Raw genomic sequence first — 23590 nt, 5'->3', positions numbered from 1 at the left:
AACTCCAAAAATCCGTGTGGCTACAGCTGCGTGGATGCAGGGTATGCCCAGTAGGTGCCAGTCAAGGTTCTAGAAACTTTGAACATAACTTGCCATGCTGGGTCAGACCAAGGGTCCATCAAGCCCAGCATCCTGTTTCCAACAGAGGCCAAGCCAGGCCACAAGAACCTGGCAATTACCCAAACCCAAAAGTATTCCATGATTGGGCTCCATCCTGATGTCACCCAAGCTCCCAATCGAACTGAGAACACAGCAAAATTTAAAAACCTTCAAAAAAGAACTAAAAACTTGGATGTTCACTAAAGCCTACCAAAGCACCCTACGACTGTTATAATTTCCCTCCCTACTGGCCCATATAAACATGTACAACCAATGCAAGCACTTAATATAACCTGTGCAGTTTAACTGAACTACGTTCCTAATTCCTTTAATAACTATGCCAGGTCCTAGGAGGGAGAGAGAGGCCTCAAACAGTCTAGTCCAAACCTACCACTGGAAAGCGGTGAAGAAGTCTCCCTCTCTGTGATGTAACCTTTCCGAATACCAGGGTTTCCAAAAGCCACTTACTCACTGACGAATGGATTTTCACAGCTTACAAGACAAACTTGGGAGCAGGAGACGGCAGTGTCATCGGTGCCCAAATCGGGTGTGGGGGTTAAAGAGAAAGAGAAGGCCTCTTTCAACCATGGCTGGGGCCTGAGAGATAAAGACGACTGAGGGACAGATAGGAGGAGATACTGAGATATTATACCTGGGTGGAAGGAGAGTGGAAGATGGGGGAAGCAGAGAGTTGAAAGCTGGGACATGGGAGAAAGAGTGAAAAGGCTGCAGAGTGGGGTGGGTTGGGGAGTTTGCAAACATCAGGGAATATAAGCACTCATGTATGCCTGCCATGTTTTCCCCAACACAAATATAATATTATTTGTGCAGGAGGGATTATGGAGAATATATGGTAATTAAATCCTGGTGGAATTTTTTAATCTCTGCTCAATTTTAATCCTAGATCTGCTGACTATGGGCCTCAGCATGACCTTTTGATCTACAACTTTCTTTCCACTGAAGCTTGCTTGCTTCCTGTGCAGTGCTACCACCTTTCAAATGGCCGAATGACTAACATATCCCCTGCCAACCTCCTCTAGAGAAGTGATTCTAAACCAAGTCTTCATGAACCACAACCCATGATGCAGTCTAAATTTCAAGTTATCCACAATGAATATGTATGAGATATTTGCACTAAATGCAGTAAAATTGGTTCTTACCTGTTAACTTCCTTTCCTTGAATCCAGCCAGATCAGTTTAGACACATTGATTATACTTCTCTGCCAGCAGATGGAGACAGAACAGGTTTGTTGATGTTAGCTATAAAGGGTATAATGTTAAATTATATAAAAGAGGGACAAAATACAATTACAGCTATTTGTAGTTGCCAAGTGTATTGTCCCTAAATAGTATAGCTTGTTAAAATAAACACTAATAAAAAAAAAATTGTATTTTGTCCCTCATTTTTACATTTTATCCTAGAGGGGTTTCTTATTGTACTTTTAATTAGTTTACCCTTTCTTAGGGTCCCATGCTGCCTCAGCCTGCCAGTATTTTTGTAACCAAACTAACCATCCACTGCTCTCAGTAACTATCCCCACTTCCATGCAAGAAGTATGCCTGACCAGAGAAACCCTACCCCACAGTAGGTCCAACCATGCAGAATTCTGGACTGTGAAACTAAACCTGTCCTAAACCGCTGAAAAACATAACCAATCACATTAGGCAGTCTGAGAAGGTCCTGGACTGGTTTGGCTGAATTCAAGGAAAGTAAATCAGGTAAGAAATTTCACTTTCATCAAAGAGCAGTCCAGATGCATGGACTGTACCTCCTCTGCTGGATGGGACACTGCCAGACCAGCTCTCAGAACGCCTGAGCCCAATGCTTCTTCTTCGCCGACTTGGACATGCAATGAATTGCCATGCCTACGGTCCTATGCTGACATCTCTCTCTTATCCCAGTAGTCAGATGGACCTCACACTGCCTCCTGTGGTTGTCCTCTTCACTCCAAGGCACTATAATAGCACTGGAGAACTCCTCTGACTTTCTCCTTTTCAAGTCCTACTATTTTTTTTAAACATTAAATTGCAAAGACATTCAAAGGGGAAAAAAATAAAATAAAATCACCAACACCAGATTCTTACCTTTAAAGGTTGTGGAGGAAGCAAGAATTAGAGGTCAAGGGTAACAGGGCAAATAAGAGGATATGGCCAAAAAAACAACCAAACAAAAAACCCCCCAGCCAAATCAGGCCCTACAGAATCTTGTGGAAAAGCTATTTCTGACTAGGGACAAAAAAGGAAAAAAACTCTGAAAACCAGAAGCTCAATTTTCAAAACAGAACCTAAACAAATACTCCAGCAGTATGCCAGAATGAATAGGTAGCAAAAATAAGTGCCGCCCTAAGTTTAGAAGTAAGGCACTGATCAGACATCAAACCTGCAAATGGCTAAGATAAGCAGCATGCAGCTTGACCAACTGCTCCAACATTTGTGCACGTTCCAAAATAAAGCCTTTACTCTCACAAACTACAAAAGTCAAATATACTTTAGTTATCTACCATGCACAATTCACACACAAAGGTCTTTTACAGTTACATTGCATGGCAACTATTCTTGCCTATGGGTAAGTAAAAATTTTACCAAGTTTTCCTGAGAATTTATTCAACTTAACCTAGAAGGAAGATAGAGGTATGTGGCATCTGCGAGTAATGCATGCAGTTAAAATACTACTGAATCTGAAAGAATTCTTATACACTGCAATACAAATAAAATCCCAAAGTAACCACCAAGTTGATTTTCTGGGCTTTTCTCCTTTCTGCCAGAAGACTGCCTGGATAATTGATTCTGGAAAGAAGTCCTCTGAGATTCAATCCTTTGGTGCTACTCTTGTATTAAGCAAGGTCACTTCTACGTGCCTCAACAAGCTGATATTGAGAGATCGCTGTATGGATACAGAGTGCTCTGAAACATTGATTAATGAAAACTAGTGCAAAAAGGTGGAGAAAAAAAAAATCACCCACCCAAATAGTCATACAAAAAAAAAAAAAGTGGTAGTAGCAATAAAACTAACCTGTTCAAATAAATCAAAATACTTTCATGAATTAATCCATAAGCCAGTGGTAGAAAAAGGAGTGGTACAGCTTTAGAAGGCAAAATAAGACTACACCTGACATGGCTATGTTTGGCCATAGATGTCTCAAGTAGCATTTCTGAAAGTAAATACATACATGATAGTTACTATGATTAACAACGACCAAATACACAGTAAAGGCCAGACAAATAGAATATATTATCCAAAGCATTCAAGTGCCAAGAGCATTTACCTAGTGAACAGAACAGCAAGCACGTTTAAAATAGGGCACCAAATTTTCACGAGATACAGCACACAAAGGGGCTGATGCAAAAAAAAAAAAAAAAAGCAAGGAAAGCGGGTGCTGAAAAGTCAGCGCCTGCAAGGGGGGGCGCCGTGATTAGGGGGTTGCATTAGCAAGGGGGTGCTAGGGTCGCTTGCGCGACCTTAGTGCCTCCTTGCTAATGAGACCCCCATGGTTACCAGCGTTCTGCCGGTTATCATAATGCAGCTGGTGGCTATGAAAACAGACGCCAAGCATATCGGCATCAGTCTTCAATGCGGCCAGCTGAGGTTCTTTTTTTAAACTAAAAAAAAAAAAAAAAAAAAGTAAAGAAAAGCAGTTTTCTGCACTTCTTTTCAATGCACTCAGCTAATGTCTGCTCCAGGCAGGCGTTAATAGCGGAGCGATAAACGTGTTCCTGAGACGCACATTTATTTTTTTTCCAATGGAGTGAATGTGTAATAGCCTCATTCACATGCATTTGCATGTGATGAGCGCTATCCCATTCACTCCATGGATGTATGTTAAATAGGTGCTAATCCACCCCTTAATGCAATAGGGGGATTAGCGTCTATTTAACTTGTGTCAGACTGCAGGTAATACAGTGCGCTCAGCTGAGCGCACTGTATTGCATCGGCCTCAAAGCGAGGATGTATAAAACATGACCAATCAAGTAAAGTGGAATGGCTATATACTTTATCAATGTATTCTAAACATTATAAACAATTACTATAAAACAAACTTTCAGAAATGCCCCCTGAGACATTCTTTGTCTCAGGGGGGCCAAAGAGTCATAATTTGCCTTCTAAAATTTTCAAACTTTTTGAACTAGTGGTTTATGGATTGATTGCTGAAGATTCACTGAAACATTTTGATTTCAACTAACCGTTTTGTTGCTACCACCACCATTTTGTATTATGAAAACTAGCATCATTCTGTGATATTTTAGCAGATACCATACATTGTTAATTGCTGTCAGGCTTAAGAGAAAAATCCCTTTCACAATATTAAATTTTCACTGTAAAACTAATTGATATCTCTCTTTTGACTTTGGTCTTTCCTAGCAAATCTGATTTAAACCAGAGATTAAAAAAGTTTAAGGACTAGAATTTGGTTAAGTCCTGCTTAGCTATTAGTTTGCCAAATTAAACAATCCCCCCCATCTTTATTTTGTTCTACAGACCTGGAAAACTGTTGATTAATGATTTATTCCTGTTAGGTGTTTCTGGAACATGTCAAGAGAAAAAAAATCTAATCAATACTATAGTGAATTTTCCACTTTTAAATATCTTTGAAAGTGGCTGACAACCAACTGCTGAACAGTTACCTTACTTGCTCAAGAATCTCTTATATGAAGAGTGAAAAGGTCAACACAGATACATACACCCACACACAACTACCCATTTGGAGCACTTATAATTCCAAAAATGCTTCCAGTTATGTCCACTTCCTATAGAGAAATAGAGTTTTCAAATGGCTGAATTTGCTCCCATTTCATCTGTAAGTTACTCCGAAGCCAGTGAAACTAAGTTAGATTCTATTACTCTCACTTCAATAGTACACGATGGAATTGGGACAGAAGCACTAATTTATTATGATGCTACCTGTGAAGCCAGAGTAAACCTGGAGTTTAATCCAATTCTGTTAAGATGTACTTACCCAGAAGCGTCTGCAGTTTTTGTACCTTATAAAACAAGCAGTACACATTTCCCTCTTGTAGTTATTTGTATCCATACATTTCCGGGCAGCATCTGTTTCCTAAAAAAAATACATTTAAAAAGGGAAAATATGAAACTGATAAGAGCTCAGATCAATACCAACATCTGTTCTGTAGCAGTTTTGGTTCCAGTATTTCCAAAATGCAATAAGTGAGCCTCTTCAGAAAAAAATTCCTCTTTCAATGAACTATTTTGAGCATTATTCCTAGTGGACCCCTATTGGCTGCTTAAAGCAAGTTAAAAGGATGCTCAGGTCTGGAATTTAGCAAACTCAAGCCTGAAGTACCCATTTACCTGCTTTAGTCAATGACAGGACCAGCAGCTCCAAGCCTCCAACAATCTGCCTTCCGGTTCTATTGAGAATCTCACCGAAAAAGGTGAAAGCAAACCAAACACTGGCCGGGTTTCAAGAAATTTCCCCAACAGAGCTTTCAGCGACAGAGGCCAATCGATTGGCGATATTATGTGTAGCTATCACATTTCATTGTAGATTCATTAGACGATACACCCCTGAAGAAGGGAAATTTCTTGAAACATGGTCAGTGTCTGGTTTGTTTTCACTTTAATATTATAATGAAACTTTCCACTTCAGGGGTTCACAGCAACTGTTGCCAAAACAAAAAATGTAGATAACCCCCACTTCTAACAAAAAAAAAAAAAAAAAGTGTAATGTTTCTGCTCATCAAAACCACTCTTAATCAACCAAAAAAATTTATGAAGTATAAAAGTGGTAGTTTCATTTTTTGACCATTTAACAAAGCACCCTTATGGTTGCCATCCGGTCTCACTCAATCATGTAATCAACTTACCACCTTCCACCATATGTGTCAGAAACCCCACTAATTCCAAAATATTTTTCTTAAAACATTTTTGAAAAATGCTTGTTAAAGTCAAAACCCCATTCTAACAATTAATGAAACCCCACGTCCTATTCAACTCATGTTACCAAACGATTAAGTGTTCCAAACTCGCTTGAAGAAGATAAATAGAATATTCTTTAAGCTAAGTACAAAACAAATGGAAGACTCGTCAAGTTATGTACATCAATATCCAAGTTAAACAAAATGCTCTTGAGTTTGGAACTGTTAATCGTTTGGTAACATGAGTTAAGATAAACCCTGACATTTTCTTGTCTATGTCAAATGTACAGACCTTTTCAGTGGAAGTGAGGGAAAAATTTGTAGAATTGGATAAAAGAACTGAGAGACTAGAACAGGAAGTTGCAAAATTGAACCCTGTGGTAAATAAGTTGCAGACTGTAAATGTTGCTTCTATTAAAGATAATATGATATTACATAGTAGAGTAGAAAGTCTAGAGAATGAATTAAGATCAGGCAATTTAAGATTGCTAAATTTTCCTATTTCTAGACTGATGTCGGCAGAGGAGTTATATAAAAAATATGTAATAGAAATATTGCAGTTTGAAATAGAGAAAATACCTTTACTCTCTAGACTGTACTATTTGCCTATAAGAAAGATAGAGCAGAACCAGGAGGGTGGAGTAGATAATTTAGAAAGTCCAGGGATTTCTACCTTTTTGGAAGATTCCCTGGACTTGATAAATTCTAGAGCAACTTTGCTTATTTCTTTTTCTCTGAGACGGGATAAAGACTTGTTTTTTCATAAATATTTTCAAAACAAAGATCGAAATTTCTGTGGACAGAAAATACAAGTCTTCCCGGACGTTTCCGTGCGACACAAGCACGGAGGAAACTTTTCTTATCAATGAAACAATCTGTGTTAAATATTGGGGCTAGTTTTTTCCTAAAATTTCCGTGTAAATGCCAGATTTTGTTTCGAAATAATAAGTTTATATTTATTGATCCATCCCACCTGCAACGCTTTATTTTAGATAAATCCCAAGTTTTATGAAAGGGTAGTGAGGGGATATATGATTGTATAAGAGAATTGTCAATGTTGCAGTGTTAATAACTCTCTTCTCCAAATATGTGGGCTAGAATACATTTGTTTTTCCTGTACAATTTGAGATGTAAGATATGTTATACTTGATTATATCATTTTTTGTAAATGTTATAATTTGAAAAATATAAAATTAAAAAACAAAGTGCTGTTTTGGGGCTGCAGTGGCAGTTAAGCAACTTTAGAAGAAGAAACTGAAATAAAAATAGAGTATTTAGGATTTTTATAGAAAAAAAAATTCAGGCAAGTGGTCTCATCTGTGCTGTACTCTGACAAAAGACAACCAAGGAGATTCAAGGGAATTCCTGCACAGAAACTCCTGCACAGGCTCAATAGAACAAAGCTCTACTAGCTTGGAGAGACAAGTCCGTTCAGTGCTGCTGGATGATGCCAAACCACATGCTATTTCAGCCTGCTTATTGACGGAAAACCTAAATATATTTATTACCCATACATTCCATGGTTGTTCACATCAGTCACCATATATAAATCAGTTTAACATATAAAAAATACAAAAAACAAACAAAAAACAAGACACTGTATATCTTCAGGACAGATAAAGGAATTTGAGACTTGCCAGTCACCTCTGGTCCTCTTACTCAGGATCCTCTTGGACTCCAAGAAGATTCACAAAATCTTGGAGGCCTGGCAACCACATCCTTGAGTCTTTCAACTGACAAAGTAGGCATATGTAATAATCCCCAAATCTCTTTCCAATTCCATGTTTATTTTTAGTTTTATTTGGATTTTCTGTCATTTTAAAATTACAAGCTCCTTTGAGTTTTGAAAATTTCAAAGGAAAAGAAAGCCTGGCCGTCCAGGCTTCCATCAGAATCCATATATTTCCTCTCTAAATTATATATGGATTAATGAGATCGATGAGATATTAAAACATTTTAAAACCTCAGAAATATATATGCACAAAAGGCTAACATTTTTTCTGGACTATAAAATGATTAACTTTTCATTTTATAATATGTATCCTGTTATACCTTAATTCACAATTGTTAAGAAAATACCTTTTGAATCTTGTAAACCGTTGTGATGGCTTCACCGAATGATGGTATACAAGACTCAACAAATAAATAAATTGGAAAAGAAGTTCTGAAATAAGGAGTCATAATACAGGACTGAAAGGACTAACCAGAGTATTTCTTTACAATTAAGAAAAAAAAAGCTGGACTGGAGGTGTTATTTATTTATTTAAAAACTTTTATATACCGGTATTAGTATGCATACATCATACCGGTTTACAATGTAACTTAAAAGGCAGAAATTACAATGAATACAAATACAATGGAGGTGTTAAAAACAGAATCATTGATGTCTTGAATTTTGATAAACAATAAAGGGTTAGTTGGGAAATACTGATAAAGTTAGCTGGCATTTGGACGCGCATTTGATGCGCTAGCTTTACCACTTATTCAGTAAGGGGTAATAGCGCGTCCAAAACACGCGTCCAACCCCCCCGAACCTAATAGCGCCCGCAACATGCAAATGTATGTTGATGGCCCTATTAGGTATTCCTGTGCGATTCAGTAAGTAAAATGTGCAGCCAAGCCACACATTTTACTTTCAGAAATTAGCGCCTACCCAAAGGTAGGCGCTAATTTCTCCGGGCACCGGGAACGTGCACAGAAAAGCAGTAAAAACTGCTTTTCTGTGCAACCTCCGACTTAATATCATGGCGATTAGAACAACGGAAGATCACGACCTCATCCCCAGTGTCTAATAATAAGTGAAATATATCCAGTTTCTGTATTAAGCCCTCTTTGATTAATGGAATATTAACCTAATAATCTCCCTTAAATTCTGATAACCACCACTTCTCTCAAGGTTGTATTGAATAGGATATGGCTTAGAGTAATAATGAATTACATTTGTGTTTTAATTTTGGAAAGTAAGATTTTTTGTTTACTCTTAACCATTACATATTTGTGTTCTGTAAATCATTTATGTGATTTATTGAAAAATTGATAAATAAAGAATAAAAAAAAAAAAAAGATATATCATGGCGATATTAAGTCAGAGGTCCCGAAAGTTTAAAAATTTGAAATGGTCCTACGGCTTGAAAACCGGACACCCAATTTTGCCGGCATCCGGTTTCCGAACCTGAGGTTGTCAGCGGGCTTGAGAACAAACGCGGGCAAAATTGAGCATCGGCTGTCAACCTGCTGACAGCCGCCGCTCCTGTCTGAAAAGAGGCGCTAGGGACGCGCTAGTGTCCCTAGTGCCTCTTTTTACCGCCAGGCCTAATTTAAATAAATTTTACTGTATCGCGCGCACTGGAGAGTGTCCTGTGCGTGCGCTGGGAGAATGGGCGCTTGCCCGCTCTCCCGCATTTTTTTTTTTTTTTACTGTATCTGCCCGTATGTTAAACCAAAAACTAAAGATTATGGAAACTCACATTCCATCAAGGCATCCAATATAAAAAAAAAGAGAACATATTTCTTTGTAAAAATAATACTTAAAACCTGCAAAAGAATGGAAAAAGAGGGATCTAATTAAGAAAGCTTGATAATTTGTTAAATTTCTCAAAAATTAATACAACCCCCCCCCTCCACAGGCATCAGCAGTCATGCTTCTAATACTTTAGTATTTAATACCCTATCTACCGTAGAAAATGTGAGGAGGAATCATGCATTAATGAAACATCAGATATTAAAAGCCAAGAACAGACAGACACTCACAAGATAACACAGAAAATAACAATGTGACTCCGCTGTGAGGTAACATTTCCAGGTCAGACCACTGCAATGATCTTCTACTTAGAATACTACAAATGGGACATCAAAACTACACAAAAAATAAGAGCAACCAAATTAAGGTGATTAAACACTTTGAAAAGCACAAAATACCTTAATAGGGATATGTGAAGAAACCAGATACAGTAGTTCTGTAGCTAATGTCTCTCTGAAATTAAGTGAACCATCATTGACAGACATTTCCAAGAGCTTTCCAGAAAATTTTTTGAGACTTTTCTGAGCATGTGCAGAAGTTCCCATGTACCTGCGGTAGGTACACAGTTCATTTTTTTTTCCTATAAGGTCACCTTCAGCAGTTCCCTGCTTTCACTTTTCCTTACAGCATTAGTCTTTTTCCAATAGAGGTTTCCTCAATATTAGTGTGTCTGGGCTTTTTTTGACCCTTTAAGCCCACCCAGTCAGGTTTTCTCCCCACAATCTTGGTCAGCAAGTCTGCTGCAAGTCACAGCTTCTGCCAGGTTTTTCCAGTCACTTTTTAAATAGTCTTCTTGTTTTCAAAGCTTCCTCCTTTATTTCACAAAATGTCTGAGAAGACAGCCAGTGATTTCAAGTTGTATTTGGACTGCAGACAGAAGAGATCCATTATAGCTCACCTCAGGTTTCTGGAAGAGGATCATGATACATTCCATATAGTATCAGCTCAAGGATGTCAGCAAGGGCTTTCAAGTTCCACTAGATAAGACCATGGTCTTATGCCAAAGACAAATAAGTTCAAGCTCACAGAACCAGCACTGAAACAGAAAGACCATGGCGTCACATCATCTACTGGAAGTAAGAAACTGCCCAAGGGAGCACTGATTTCTTTGGTACCAAGTCCAAGGAAAGGTACAAGGGTCTAGAAAGATCTTACTCTCCTAGTTTGCATCACTCATCAAGCTCTGAGCATGGAGCAGAAGGGAAATGGTTCAAAAGGCTCATTAACAGCAAACCCCTTCAATGCATAGCTCTTCTGAAAGTAAAGGGGGGGAGGGGGAGATTCTGAAGGTTGCCCTCCAACCCCCAAAAAAGGGTCTCTTTCACAACTAGGGTACTTGCCCCATGTATCTCCAGAGGTGTGGCTTCAGCCTCAAGAGATCCAGTAGCTTAGTCCACCTATTCAGTTCCATTGCCTATTTCACTATGGGATCTTTGAGTTGGAATTGCAGAGACAATAACACAGGAAGAGCATAAATTAGTGTATGTTGACTAACACCAACCCACTTAGGAGTGTCTAGCAACCTTACTGCTCCCCCACATCCTTCGTGTAAGTATCTTAGAACTCACATCAGGCTTTCAACATCAAGAGTCTAGTTTGACATCAAGAACACCAACTCACATTCATTCAAAACAGTTTTGGGGAAGGAAGCCTTCTCAGACCAGAGCCAACTGACCACAATGCCTTGACAGCTGACTGTGTCAGAAGGCAGTTAGACTCTTGGATTGGTGCCAGCTCAGATGTCACCATCTTTTTGTATGTGACTGAGCTGTCATGTGGCTCTAAAGAGGAATTCTCTCCTGACCTCCCTTCATATCCCTCTCCTCAATCTGAGTAGATCCTTTCCCGAGTATCTTTATTTTTCTGATTTTGTACTGGCTATGGCCAAAGTACCCACTGATTTTTAGGTCAGAGGCAAACCCAGGACACACCTTTTAGGTATCTTGAAGTACCTGGATGTCCCTTCAATTTGGTGACTATGTGTACATCTTCTCTACAAACATGAATGCAGGAGAATGAGCAAAGTCCATATGCTAATCTTCATCATAAAGGATTAGCACAAAATGCATACAACAAAAAGATGAGCGTATGTCATAGCATATTACCAATATATAGTTATAGAAAATGTTTGCTTCCTCAAATACAATGTAAAACAATTTTTATACAAAAGTCATCTACTGCACTGTTTTAGTAGTTTCCATTACACTGTTTTAGTTATACAAAATAGTTTATGCGCTTCCATACAAACTAATTACAACCTTATCCTACAATAGAAACTTAATACCCTCATATACCCACTTAAAAAACCCCAAACTCAAAATTGTTTCATTCACACAAATGAGCTTTCTCCTTCAGTCATAAAATTCCACAATACATGTATATGGTATCTAAACACAATATTGCTACCTCTCACAAAATCAATGTGACTTTACAGCACATGTCCATTTGGAAACAAAGATTCTATATCTTCTGACAAAGACTCATGCGACTATTCTTCACAGATCTTCTCCAATCTCTATTTGTTCTAATACGCCAGTACCGTTGAATTTTTCCAAACTATATGGTATATGACAATAATAATCATCCCCGATAGATGCAGGTTGCAACAATACCTGACAAGGGACCCTCATTTCGCCTAATCAGGCTTCCTCAGAGGGCAATAACTAACATAATAAAATATTTAAAATTAATCATATACAAATAACCCCATTTATTCCTACATAACCAAAATCCCAAACCTTCACAAAACTTCTGTCTCACTGTTCCCGAATATTACAAATATATAACTCATATCTGAATCAGTCACATCAAGTTTCCTCTCAATATTCATCTTTAACTTGAAACACGCAAGATCTACTTTCACTGCTGACCACCACCTAAAAACAGAAGCACATTCCACATACAAAATTATAAACATATTATAGATGAACTTACTATAGAAATTACAAAAAAACCAAACAAAAAACCCCACAAACTTTAAATCCATACTGACCGATATAGTTATGATCCTTCCTGGCATTACCATTCTTTCTTGAAAACGCCATCATGTCAACTGTTCTGTGCAACTGTGTATCCTCGTTCTTAAATATAACTCTAAAATGGACTAAGTCATTTTTATCACATAAAAGCTGCCCATTCTCTCTCATTATTCAAACCTTAGGGGCTCAAAGTGCCCCAATTGTAAATGAATCTGTTCATATTGTTTCAATCTACATGAGATGTCACCTCTATTGTTAATCACCTGCTTGATTACAAAAAACTTCACTTCTATCTTGTGTGATGCCCATTTAGATACTAATGGTGAATTTTCTTTCAAAGTCTGTATGTTACTTTTGTGTTCAATTATTCTCAATTTAACTTCCCTGTTTGACAGATATATACATACGAGCATAGGCACACTATTGCATATATTACACACAATGTCTTACATGACAAGTGACCTGGTAACAAGTATGGGTGAGATGAGACCTTATAAGAAATGTTCTCCCTATTAAACATTTTATCACAGACTGAACATTCACTGCATGGTATCTGATCACACTCTTCCCAATCTTCTGACTTTTACTTAAACTAGCTCTTATATTCTGTCCCTTCTTTACTGCAAATATAGGTTTCTCTGAGAAAGATGGCAAGGACATTAAAAAAGGCCAACGAGCAAGAATAATCTATGCCACATGAGCCGACTATGGAATCGTACCATAGGATCCTTCTGATTTTTAATAAGCAAATTCTGTCGATCAGCATACAAACATGGTTTGTATGCTTTCTTCACACAAGAAGAATATCCACATTCCCTAAATCTTTCCATCAAATCCTTTGCATGAATGAACCATTTTGAATGTGGTATATTTATTTTTTTAAAGTGGGTATATGAGGGAGGTCACGTGGTGTGATGCGAGGGGAAGCAACACTCAGCTCGCTCCAGGACCCCACCTCCTCTCTTCCCAATTAAATACATCTTTGTGACCTCTTTATTCCTCTCTGGCTATATATCTCTCAACGGGTGAGTGCAGTAGTGACTTCTTACATTGCTTACGAACAGTTTCGAAATGTCTATGTCCAAACTGGTGCGAGAAGATAAGGAGCACACTCGAACGGGATCCAAGATGGCTGAGGAGGAACGGTGGTGCGGCCTCCCCGACTGCGCCAGATAAAGTAGCGAATGTGGTAGCTTTCTTGCTAGAAGCCAGATTCCAAAAAACACACACTATTCGATGAAGCTTAGTTTTGTTAGCTGAAACGGGGAAAAGGATCACTACACTGGAAGCGGACGTCTCTGCCATGGATGACCGCGTGATCACCCTGGAGACAGAAGTAGCTGTTTTGAAAAATCTAACACAAAAACAATCTGAAAAGCTGGAAGACCTGGAAAACCGTTCCAGACGTTATCTGAGATTAGTTTGTTTTCCTGAATCCATAAAAGAGAAGGATATAAGTACTATCATTGAACAGTAGCTACCCCTACCAGAAAATCTGAGCCAACTTCACGTGGAGCAAGCACGCCGTTTAGGCGCCTGAGAACCAAGCAGAGTCAAATCGCACCCAATATTGGTGAAATTCCTGGATTATGCTCAGAAAAAAAAGATTTTGCTGACTTATAGGAAACAGAGCCCTTACTTATGAGGGCACACCTATATTAATCTTTCAGGATTTTTGTGCTGGCGTTTCCACTCAAAGGAAGCTATTTTCTCCCATCTGCGCCTGCCTTGTGACTGTGAAACTGTCCTTTGCACTCCTATACCCCGCGAAATTGAAGATCATACATAAGCCAAAGATCTTCACCTCTGTCGGAAGCTGAAGCCTTTCTGACCACAGTGTCTCCTGGCGAGTGAAACAGCATTCTGGAACACCCTATGCTACAATTTGGCTTGTAGGAATCTGCAGATTCTCCAAGGTTCCTGCGAATATGGCCTTTTCTGATTTATTTGGACTCAGAAACTGGATGCTATGGCTGTTGTGCTTAATAGCAATGCAAGAGTATTTACCATACAGCCTCTTGTGTTTTCTTTTTTCTCCTGCAATGCCTTGTTTCAACTAGAGAGGGGTGGGGTCCCAACACACACATGTTCATGGTCCTACTTTGCCCATGACTGGGCATATATATATATATATAGCTTTTTGCTATTTTGGGGTTTTGTATTTTTTGTTGGTTAACATTTTGAAAGTTTTGGGATGCTTGGAGATTAATACAAGATACTAAATCCTGGCAAATTATTCAAATATCACAAGCCAATTAACAACTAATAAATATATTGTGACATTACTCCAATTTTTAAATCTTTATTGGTGAAAAATATCAAAAACACATCCCACATTTAATCCATAATACCCCACACAATAGATATTATATTTTGATTAAAACCTATTTCATCATACTCATCCATACATCCTACATATCACTCATACAAAAATCATTCAACCTCTTATAAAACAGTTTTCAAACTTTCAAATGAAACATCAAATACACATTCTTCTTAACAATTATCCAATTGTAGATACAAATTGTTTTACAAGCAGAAAGAGTCACATTGCACATGTATTTCTGCGTTACTACAACGCCATTCCTCTTGATCTCTCTTTAATTCTCTCTACATGTTTCGCCTTCCCTCAGGCTTCTTCAGGAGAGCTTATTCAAACAGTCTCCCACTGCTCATATATCCAACATCTATCCACAGGGAGTTCTAAAATATTTTAACAAAATTCATAATTTTATCATTTTAATTAGATACATTTCTCTTAAATTAACACTTATGAAAAATTTTTTTCAACATGCTATTATACCTGCACGTCCCAAAGAGTTTACCCAGACGTACAGCTTGGCACATCCCCGACTCTTTTCATAGCGTCTCAATCATTTCAAATGCATGGAACACCACATCTCAAATGCGTTTAAACTAGAATAAAAACAATTCAGGAGAACTCAAAATGCATGAACTTCTTTTCAAGAAAGTACCAACGTGCATGACAAGCAAAGAACCTTACCTTTCCATTTTAAAACAAACACCAACACCTCATATCAGAGTAAACGCTGCCATCGAGTGAATCAAACGGAATTAAATCGTCCCTCTTCTTCCGTCCTTTTAAACCCGGCTACACCAATCAAAATTGTTCAACTCAAATTGTCTCCACCCCTTCAAACTCGCCAAATCAGAGCCAATCAGTAATGCTACCACTCTAAATAGTTACCACCCCTTCAAGCCCGCCAACTTCAAATCTTCTAACAAAAAACATTTGAGCATTGCAGCCACAGAAAATCTAGAAACATGTTGCCCAATCGATCTTATCATTCAATCCTTTTGGCCACAAAGTCTGTAAATTAAAAATCCATCGCTGTTCCTTCTGTAGTAATATTTTATTTATATTACCTCCCCGCCTAGCAGAAACCTTCTGTAATACAAAGAAACGGAGTTCTTCTACCGTGTGATTATACTCTCGCCAATGTTTCACTAGGGGAGCTGTCTCCACCATATTTCTAATTCTACTGCAATGCTCTAAAATTCGAAGTCTGACCATCCTCGATGTTTTTCCCACATAAAAAAGCCCACACGGGCATTGTACAACATACACTACCGAGCTTGTTTGGCATGTTGTAAAATTCCTTAAAAAGAACTTCTTTCCAGAGACAGGATGTGTGAATTCTTTCACAGATAAGCAGAGTTTGCATACACTACATTTGGTGCACGGGTTATGACCACCAACTTCATCTTTTTGTTGCACACAATCACCCAAATCCGAATGGACTAAAATGTCCCTAAGATTCCTAGATCTTCTAAAGAAAAACATAGGGGGATCCTGCATACCCACAAAACCACTCACAAGGTGCCAATGATTTTTAACAACCTGTATGAGATCCCCAACTCGATTGGAGTATGGAAGAACACATACTAAAGCTGGTGTATTCTGTTTTGGCTTAGGTTGTAATAATAAATCTCTGTTAATATATCGAGCTCTTTTATATGCCCGATTCACTATTCGTGTGGGATAACCCCTTGCACCAAATCTTTCTTGCAAACCTTTTGCATGTGTCTTAAAAGAAGCTACATCAGAGCAAATCCTTCTTACCCTAAAGAATTGTCCCACTGGAATATTTTCTCTAACATGCTTGGGATGGAAGCTATTAAAGTGTAACAATCCATTTCTATCTATTGATTTCCGGTATAGCTCAGTTACAAATTTACCATCCCCCTTTCCCACCTTCATATCCAAAAATGAAACCCACTGATTCTGGACATCACAGGTAAACCTAAGATTTGTATCCTGTTCATTAAGATAATGAAAAAAATTCTGAAATTCACATTGTGTGCCAGACCAAATAATCAGGATATCATCAATATAACGGCACCATAACCTCACATGCCTGTACCATACTGAAGGATATACAAACTTCTCTTCAAATGCTGATACGTACAGGCACGTGAGGTCAGGTGCCATCGTCGCGCCCATAGCGGTTCCGTGAACCTGTTGGTACAAATCATTTTGGAACATAAAGTAATTCTGCATGAGTGCAATAGTAGCCAGTTCTACCAAAAAGTGTGTCGGGACTTTCTTATCTATCCTTGTGTCCAAAATCTCCTGTACTAAATCTATTGTTGCTCTCTGAGGAATATTTGAATACAATGATTCAATATCCATTGAAATAAGCAGAATAGGTTCCGATACCTCAGGTAAAGATTGCAAAACTGTTATCAAATGTGATGAATCCCTTATATATGATCTGGCCAATGGAACAAAAGGTCGTAGAAAATAATCTATATAAATAGACAAGGGTTCTAATACTGATCCTATACCTGCAACTATCGGTCTTCCGGGTGGAGACTCTAAAGATTTATGCACCTTTGGCAATACATAAAACACAGGTATCTGAGGATTTTGTTTCATCAAAAAAGCTGCTTCCTTGACGGTTACCCATCCCACACTTAAAGCTTCTGTTATTACCTCACCAATCTGTACAGATAGTGCTGCAGTCGGATCTCCCTCCAGTCTTCTATAGAATCTACCATCTCCTAATTGTCGATACACCTCCTGTATATAATCATTTGTTGAGAATTACCAAGGACCCACCTTTGTCAGCGGGCTTAAAGACCAAACTATGGTCACAACTTAAATTTTCCAATGCCATAAATTCCTCTTTATTCAAATTCCAAAAAGGAAATCGATCCTCTGCCTCTTTTACCTTCAAATCTCGTTCAACCACTTCTTCAAAGGCAGCCATCAAAGGATGTACAGGACCCGGTGGCATCCAACAGGAAGGGTTTTAACCACTGAACCATGAAAATTCACATTTTCATTACCTTGAAAAAATATTTTCAACTTCATTAATCTGAAAAACTTCTGTAAAGCTACCCGAATTTCAAACGAGTCATATTTCGGAGTCGGTGAGAACGAAAGGCCACGGTTCAATACCTGTGCTTCAACTGTAGTAAGTGGACGAGAGGATAAATTTATGACCAATTCATTTATGACTGATGATTGGCCAGATCATATATAAGGGATTCATCACATTTGATAACAGTTTTGCAATCTTTACCTGAGGTATCGGAACCTATTCTGCTTATTTCAATGGATATTGAATCATTGTATTCAAATATTCCTCAGAGAGCAACAATAGATTTAGTACAGGAGATTTTGGACACAAGGATAGATAAGAAAGTCCCGACACACTTTTTGGAAGAACTGGCTACTATTGCGCTCACGCAGAATTACTTTATGTTCCAAAATGATTTTTACCAACAGGTTCACGGAACCGCTATGGGCGCGACGATGGCACCTGACCTCGCGTGCCTGTACGTATCAGCATTTGAAGAGAAGTTTGTATATCCTTCAGTATGGTACAGGCACGTGAGGTTATGGTGCCATTATATTGATGATATCCTGATTATTTGGTCTGGCACACAATGTGAATTTCAGAATTTTTTTCATTATCTTAATGAACAGGATACAAATCTTAGGTTTACCTGTGATGTCCAGAATCAGTGGGTTTCATTTTTGGATATGAAGGTGGGAAAGGAGGATGGTAAATTTGTAACTGAGCTATACCGGAAATCAATAGATAGAAATGGATTGTTACACTTTAATAGCTTCCATCCCAAGCATGTTAGAGAAAATATTCCAGTGGGACAATTCTTTAGGGTAAGAAGGATTTGCTCTGATGTAGCTTCTTTTAAGACACATGCAAAAGATTTGCAAGAAAGATTTGGTGCAAGGGGTTATCCCACACGAATAGTGAATCGGGCATATAAAAGAGCTCGATATATTAACAGAGATTTATTATTACAACCTAAGCCAAAACAGAATACACCAGCTTTAGTATGTGTTCTTCCATACTCCAATCGAGTTGGGGATCTCATACAGGTTGTTAAAAATCATTGGCACCTTGTGAGTGGTTTTGTGGGTATGCAGGATCCCCCTATGTTTTCCTTTAGAAGATCTAGGAATCTTAGGGACATTTTAGTCCATTCGGATTTGGGTGATTGTGTGCAACAAAAAGATGAAGTTGGTGGTCATAACCCGTGCACCAAATGTAGTGTATGCAAACTCTGCTTATCTGTGAAAGAATTCACACATCCTGTCTCTGGAAAGAAGTTCTTTTTAAAGAATTTTACAACATGCCAAACAAGCTCGGTAGTGTATGTTGTACAATGCCCGTGTGGGCTTTTTTATGTGGGAAAAACATCGAGGATGGTCAGACTTTGAATTTTACAGCATTGCAGTAGAATTAGAAATATGGTGGAGACAGCTCCCCTAGTGAAACATTGGCGAGAGTATAATCACACGGTAGAAGAACTCCGTTTCTTTGTATTACAGAAGGTTTCTGCTAGGCGGGGAGGTAATATAAATAAAATATTACTACAGAAGGAACAGCGATGGATTTTTAATTTACAGACTTTGTGGCCAAAAGGATTGAATGATAAGATCGATTGGGCAACATGTTTCTAGATTTTCTGTGGCTGCAATGCTCAAATGTTTTTTGTTAGAAGATTTGAAGTTGGCGGGCTTGAAGGGGTGGTAACTATTTAGAGTGGTAGCATTACTGATTGGCTCTGATTTGGCGAGTTTGAAGGGGTGGAGACAAATTTGAGTTGAACAATTTTGATTGGTGTAGCCGGGTTTAAAAGGACGGAAGAAGAGGGACGATTTAATTCCGTTTGATTCACTCGATGGCAGCGTTTACTCTGATATGAGGTGTTGGTGTTTGTTTGTTTTAAAATGGAAAGGTAAGGTTCTTTGCTTGTCATGCACGTTGGTACTTTCTTGAAAAGAAGTTCATGCATTTTGAGTTCTCTTGAATTGTTTTATTCTAGTTTAAACGCATTTGAGATGTGGTGTTCCATGCATTTGAAATGATTGAGACGCTATGAAAAGAGTCGGGGATGTGCCAAGCTGTACGTCTGGGTAAACTCTTTGGGACGTGCAGGTATAATAGCATGTTGAAAAAATTTTTTCATAAGTGTTAATTTAAGAGAAATGTATAATTAAAATGATAAAATTATGAATTTTGTTAAAATATTTTAGAACGCCCTGTGGATAGATGTTGGATATATGAGCAGTGGGAGACTGTTTGAATAAGCTCTCCTGAAGAAGCCTGAGGGAAGGCGAAACATGTAGAGAGAATTAAAGAGAGATCAAGAGGAATGGCGTTGTAGTAACGCAGAAATACATGTGCAATGTGACTCTTTCTGCTTCTAAAACAATTTGTATCTACAATTGGATAATTGTTAAGAAGAATGTGTATTTGATGTTTCATTTGAAAGTTTGAAAACTGTTTTATAAGAGGTTGAATGATTTTTGTATGAGTGATATGTAGGATGTATGGATGAGTATGATGAAATAGGTTTTAATCAAAATATAATATCTATTGTGTGGGGTATTATGGATTAAATGTGGGATGTGTTTTTGATATTTTTCACCAATAAAGATTTAAAAATTGGAGTAATGTCACAATATATTTATTAGTTGGAGATTAATACAAGCAAATGGCAGAAAAGTTTTTGTTGTTCTTGGTTATCGTGATCCTAAAAGGAAAATGATGCCTTCTTAGTTACGGTCCCAGACTTAGGCTGGGGGGGTCTGGTTCCTAAAAATGTACTTTTCCTCTGACTACTATTTTGTGTATTGGGTATCTTGGAATGTTTCCGGGATTGGCTCTGTTGAGGCAAAATGTACATATCGCCCTATTCCAGGAAACCCATTTAACGACATCAGTATCAAAAGCTCTGCAAACAGTGAGTGGGACAGGTCTTTTCCTCTCAATCGGGCACAAAAAAAAATAGCAGGAGTTTATTTATTGATAGGTCACCATATTCCCTTTCAATTATCAAGATCTCAAGACTGCTATATGGTAAATTGCATTACATAATGTGTATGATCACACTTTTTTGTGAAATTACGCTGTTTACTGACTAACCATACTTCCGATTTAATTGTTGGGGTGATTTTAATTACATGTACGAAACCTTGTTAGATCAATCATTTTCTCCTATCATACAAGGCGAGCCCAAGTCGGTTAAGGGCCCTAAATATCTGTCAAGATCTCAATTTAGTTGATGTATGGTGCTTACTTCATCCTCAAGACAGATTACACACACATCTTGATCACATGGGACCTGCTCATGTTTAGATTTTTGGGTGAAAAGGGGAAACTTTAGCTCAATACTCAAGACTGAAATTTGTCCCTTAGCTATTTCAGACCACATATTACTGTAGATGAATGTGGAGGGGACTGAGACCCCTCCACGCTACGTTTGTGGAGATTTCCCAGATATATCTGTACACAGACTCATTTTAGGGACTTTGTACAGAAAAAAAATGGGAACAACTACAGCACAATAAGGATCATCAAGAGTCTCCCATCCTTTTTTGGAAGGCAGCTAAAACCATAATAAGAGGAGAGATCTTGAACAGGAGAGCCTTGGGACGGGAGAGCTTGAAGCCGCCGCCCCGAATGGAGGAGGAATTTGTGGCTTGCTGGAGAAGAAACCTGGAGGAAAAGATCTGACCCTGATGGGGAAAGTTAATCCTGGTAACCAAGCGTGCGGCAACACTTGGAGAACAGGATGAGACACGACAGGAACCTGCAGATGTTAATGTGAGTTTGGGACAACCAGAGGACATACCGCTGGGGAAGGTATGGTATGCCTTGAAAGCTATTGATTCGGCTTTGAAATCAATCGTACAATCAATTTCTGAAGTTAAAAATCAAATTAAGGAAAATAAAGATACTGTTAGAGGTTTTGAGGTGAAATTACAGAGCCAGGAGGAGCGTTTACAAAAAATGGAGACTTTTCAGCAAAATTTTATAAAATCAGAAATTAGTATGGAAAGAAAAATTGAGAAACTCGAGTATAATTTAAGGTTGTTGAACCTAAGAGTGTTAAACTTCCTCCTGTGGTTAGGATGATTTCACCTACTGAACTATTTAAAATATATATGAAAGAAATTTTGAAGATACCAGAGCTGGCTTTACCGGTGTGCAGTAGAGTGTACTACCTCCCACAGACTGGTCCTCAGGCTGAGACAGAAAATATACCTTCAATGGACATATCTGATATACTAGAATTATCATTAGAAACTGAAATAAAGGAAAGCAAAGCAATGCTCATATCTTTTGCATTTATATCTGACCGAAATTATATTAAAATTGTTTTTGAGAAATAGACAAGCCCTATTTTATGGGGCAAAGCTTTGGATATACCCCGATGTTACCAAAACGACACAGCTACGCAGGAAGGAGTTTCTTGGTATGAAGGAAAGGGTTACTAGAATGGGGGCTCGATTTGTTTTAAAGTTTCCCTGCAAAGGCTGTGTCAGATATCAGGGAAATAATTACGTGTTTTTCGATCCTAAACTGAAGGATTTCTTGTTGGGGTCATCCTAATGTAACTCCTAAAGTGTTATCGACTATTAAGAAATAGGGTAACTCTCCTATCTAATTTCCTGAGTATATGAAAATGTATGTTATTCGCTCTTATTTTCTCTTGCCTCCAACATTATCTATATTAAGTTGTATATTTATTTACTTTAGTGTTGTTTATCCTAGAGATGTTAATCTGGGCTTCATGATTTATTTCTACCGAAATTCTTCTGTAACATTTCATGTATTAAATGTGAAAAACTTTGAAAATAAAAAAAAAAATAAAAAAAAAATGAGGAGAGATCATTTCCTATGTAAGATTTTTTGCTTAGAAAAACAGATGGGAAGGAAGTGACGTCACCAGGGTTGATGGAAGCCTGAATTGGTGCTCCTCTCTCCGGCGAGCGAACATACAGCATCACCACAACTCAGAATCAGCTATTTTCTTGAAAAAGCGCTAATCCTGCTAGAATATCATCTTCTGATGACGACTAAATGAAAGTCACATGATTTTTGGCAATTTTCATGCCAAAAATCTACTCCAACCCACGAGGCTCAAGAGGCTAAAATGGCAGACCTGGTCGAGGAAGACTATTGTGGCCATGATCCTGTCAAGGTACTTGAGGACAGTCAAGAAACCTTCAACTGACACTCAATTTTAATGTGAGTTAGGGATCAGTCCTCTCTCCTATACTTATACAAAAAAAACCCCCACTCAAATATTCCACCTTTTTGGCGACCTACTCCTTACAAGACCTTTATAATAGGCATCATTGTGCGGCAACTTGTACCATTATTCACTCTGCCTTATTTTTAATCATCGGTCAGTCCATGTTTTTTTTAAATTTTTTGTGCTTGAAAATTAAAGTGCTCCGTGCTTTTAAAACTATTTCGCCGAATTTATATACTGTGCAAACATCAGATTAATCGAATCACTTAGCTTATAAATCCTGTCAGTTGTAAATGTTGTAGCCCCTTATCTTCACATCCGATGAATTATAGCAATGTGATCCATCTCCACATTGCTATCTTGTGTCCGTGCCCGACACTGTACAATGTTTCGGACGTGGTCGTCCTTCTTCAAGGGCAATGTTTCAGTTTTCCACCATTATGTCTCTCAGCGTTTTTTCAACCTTCTCTTCCGCTTAAAAATAAGGCAGAGTGAATAATGGTACAAGTTGCCGCACAATGATGCCTATTATGAAGGTCTTGTAAGGAGTAGGTCGCCAAAAAGGTGGAATATTTGA

General features: G+C 38.2%; 1 protein-coding gene across 2 annotated transcripts in view; it reads right to left on the bottom strand.

Moving 5' to 3' along the window:
- Positions 1 to 23590, bottom strand: part of CHCHD7 (coiled-coil-helix-coiled-coil-helix domain containing 7) — a 66912-nt gene that overhangs the window by 6324 nt on the left and 36998 nt on the right. Inside the window, exons 1-2 of one of the 2 annotated variants that reach the window (XM_029591314.1) lie at positions 10392 to 10457; positions 5055 to 5153 (exon numbers count right to left, since the gene is read on the bottom strand). In XM_029591314.1, coding sequence (XP_029447174.1) covers positions 5055 to 5153; positions 10392 to 10427 — 135 coding nt within the window. In that variant the 5' untranslated portion in view covers positions 10428 to 10457. Of the gene's footprint in view, positions 1 to 5054; positions 5154 to 10391; positions 10458 to 23590 lie in introns of those variants that run through there. The other variant, XM_029591313.1, reaches the window with a different exon arrangement.

This window comes from Rhinatrema bivittatum, chromosome 2 (genome assembly GCF_901001135.1).
Source record: "Rhinatrema bivittatum chromosome 2, aRhiBiv1.1, whole genome shotgun sequence".
In the NCBI taxonomy this organism is placed as follows: domain Eukaryota; kingdom Metazoa; phylum Chordata; class Amphibia; order Gymnophiona; family Rhinatrematidae; genus Rhinatrema; species Rhinatrema bivittatum.
This window is presented reverse-complemented; position numbering and strand designations above follow the sequence as displayed.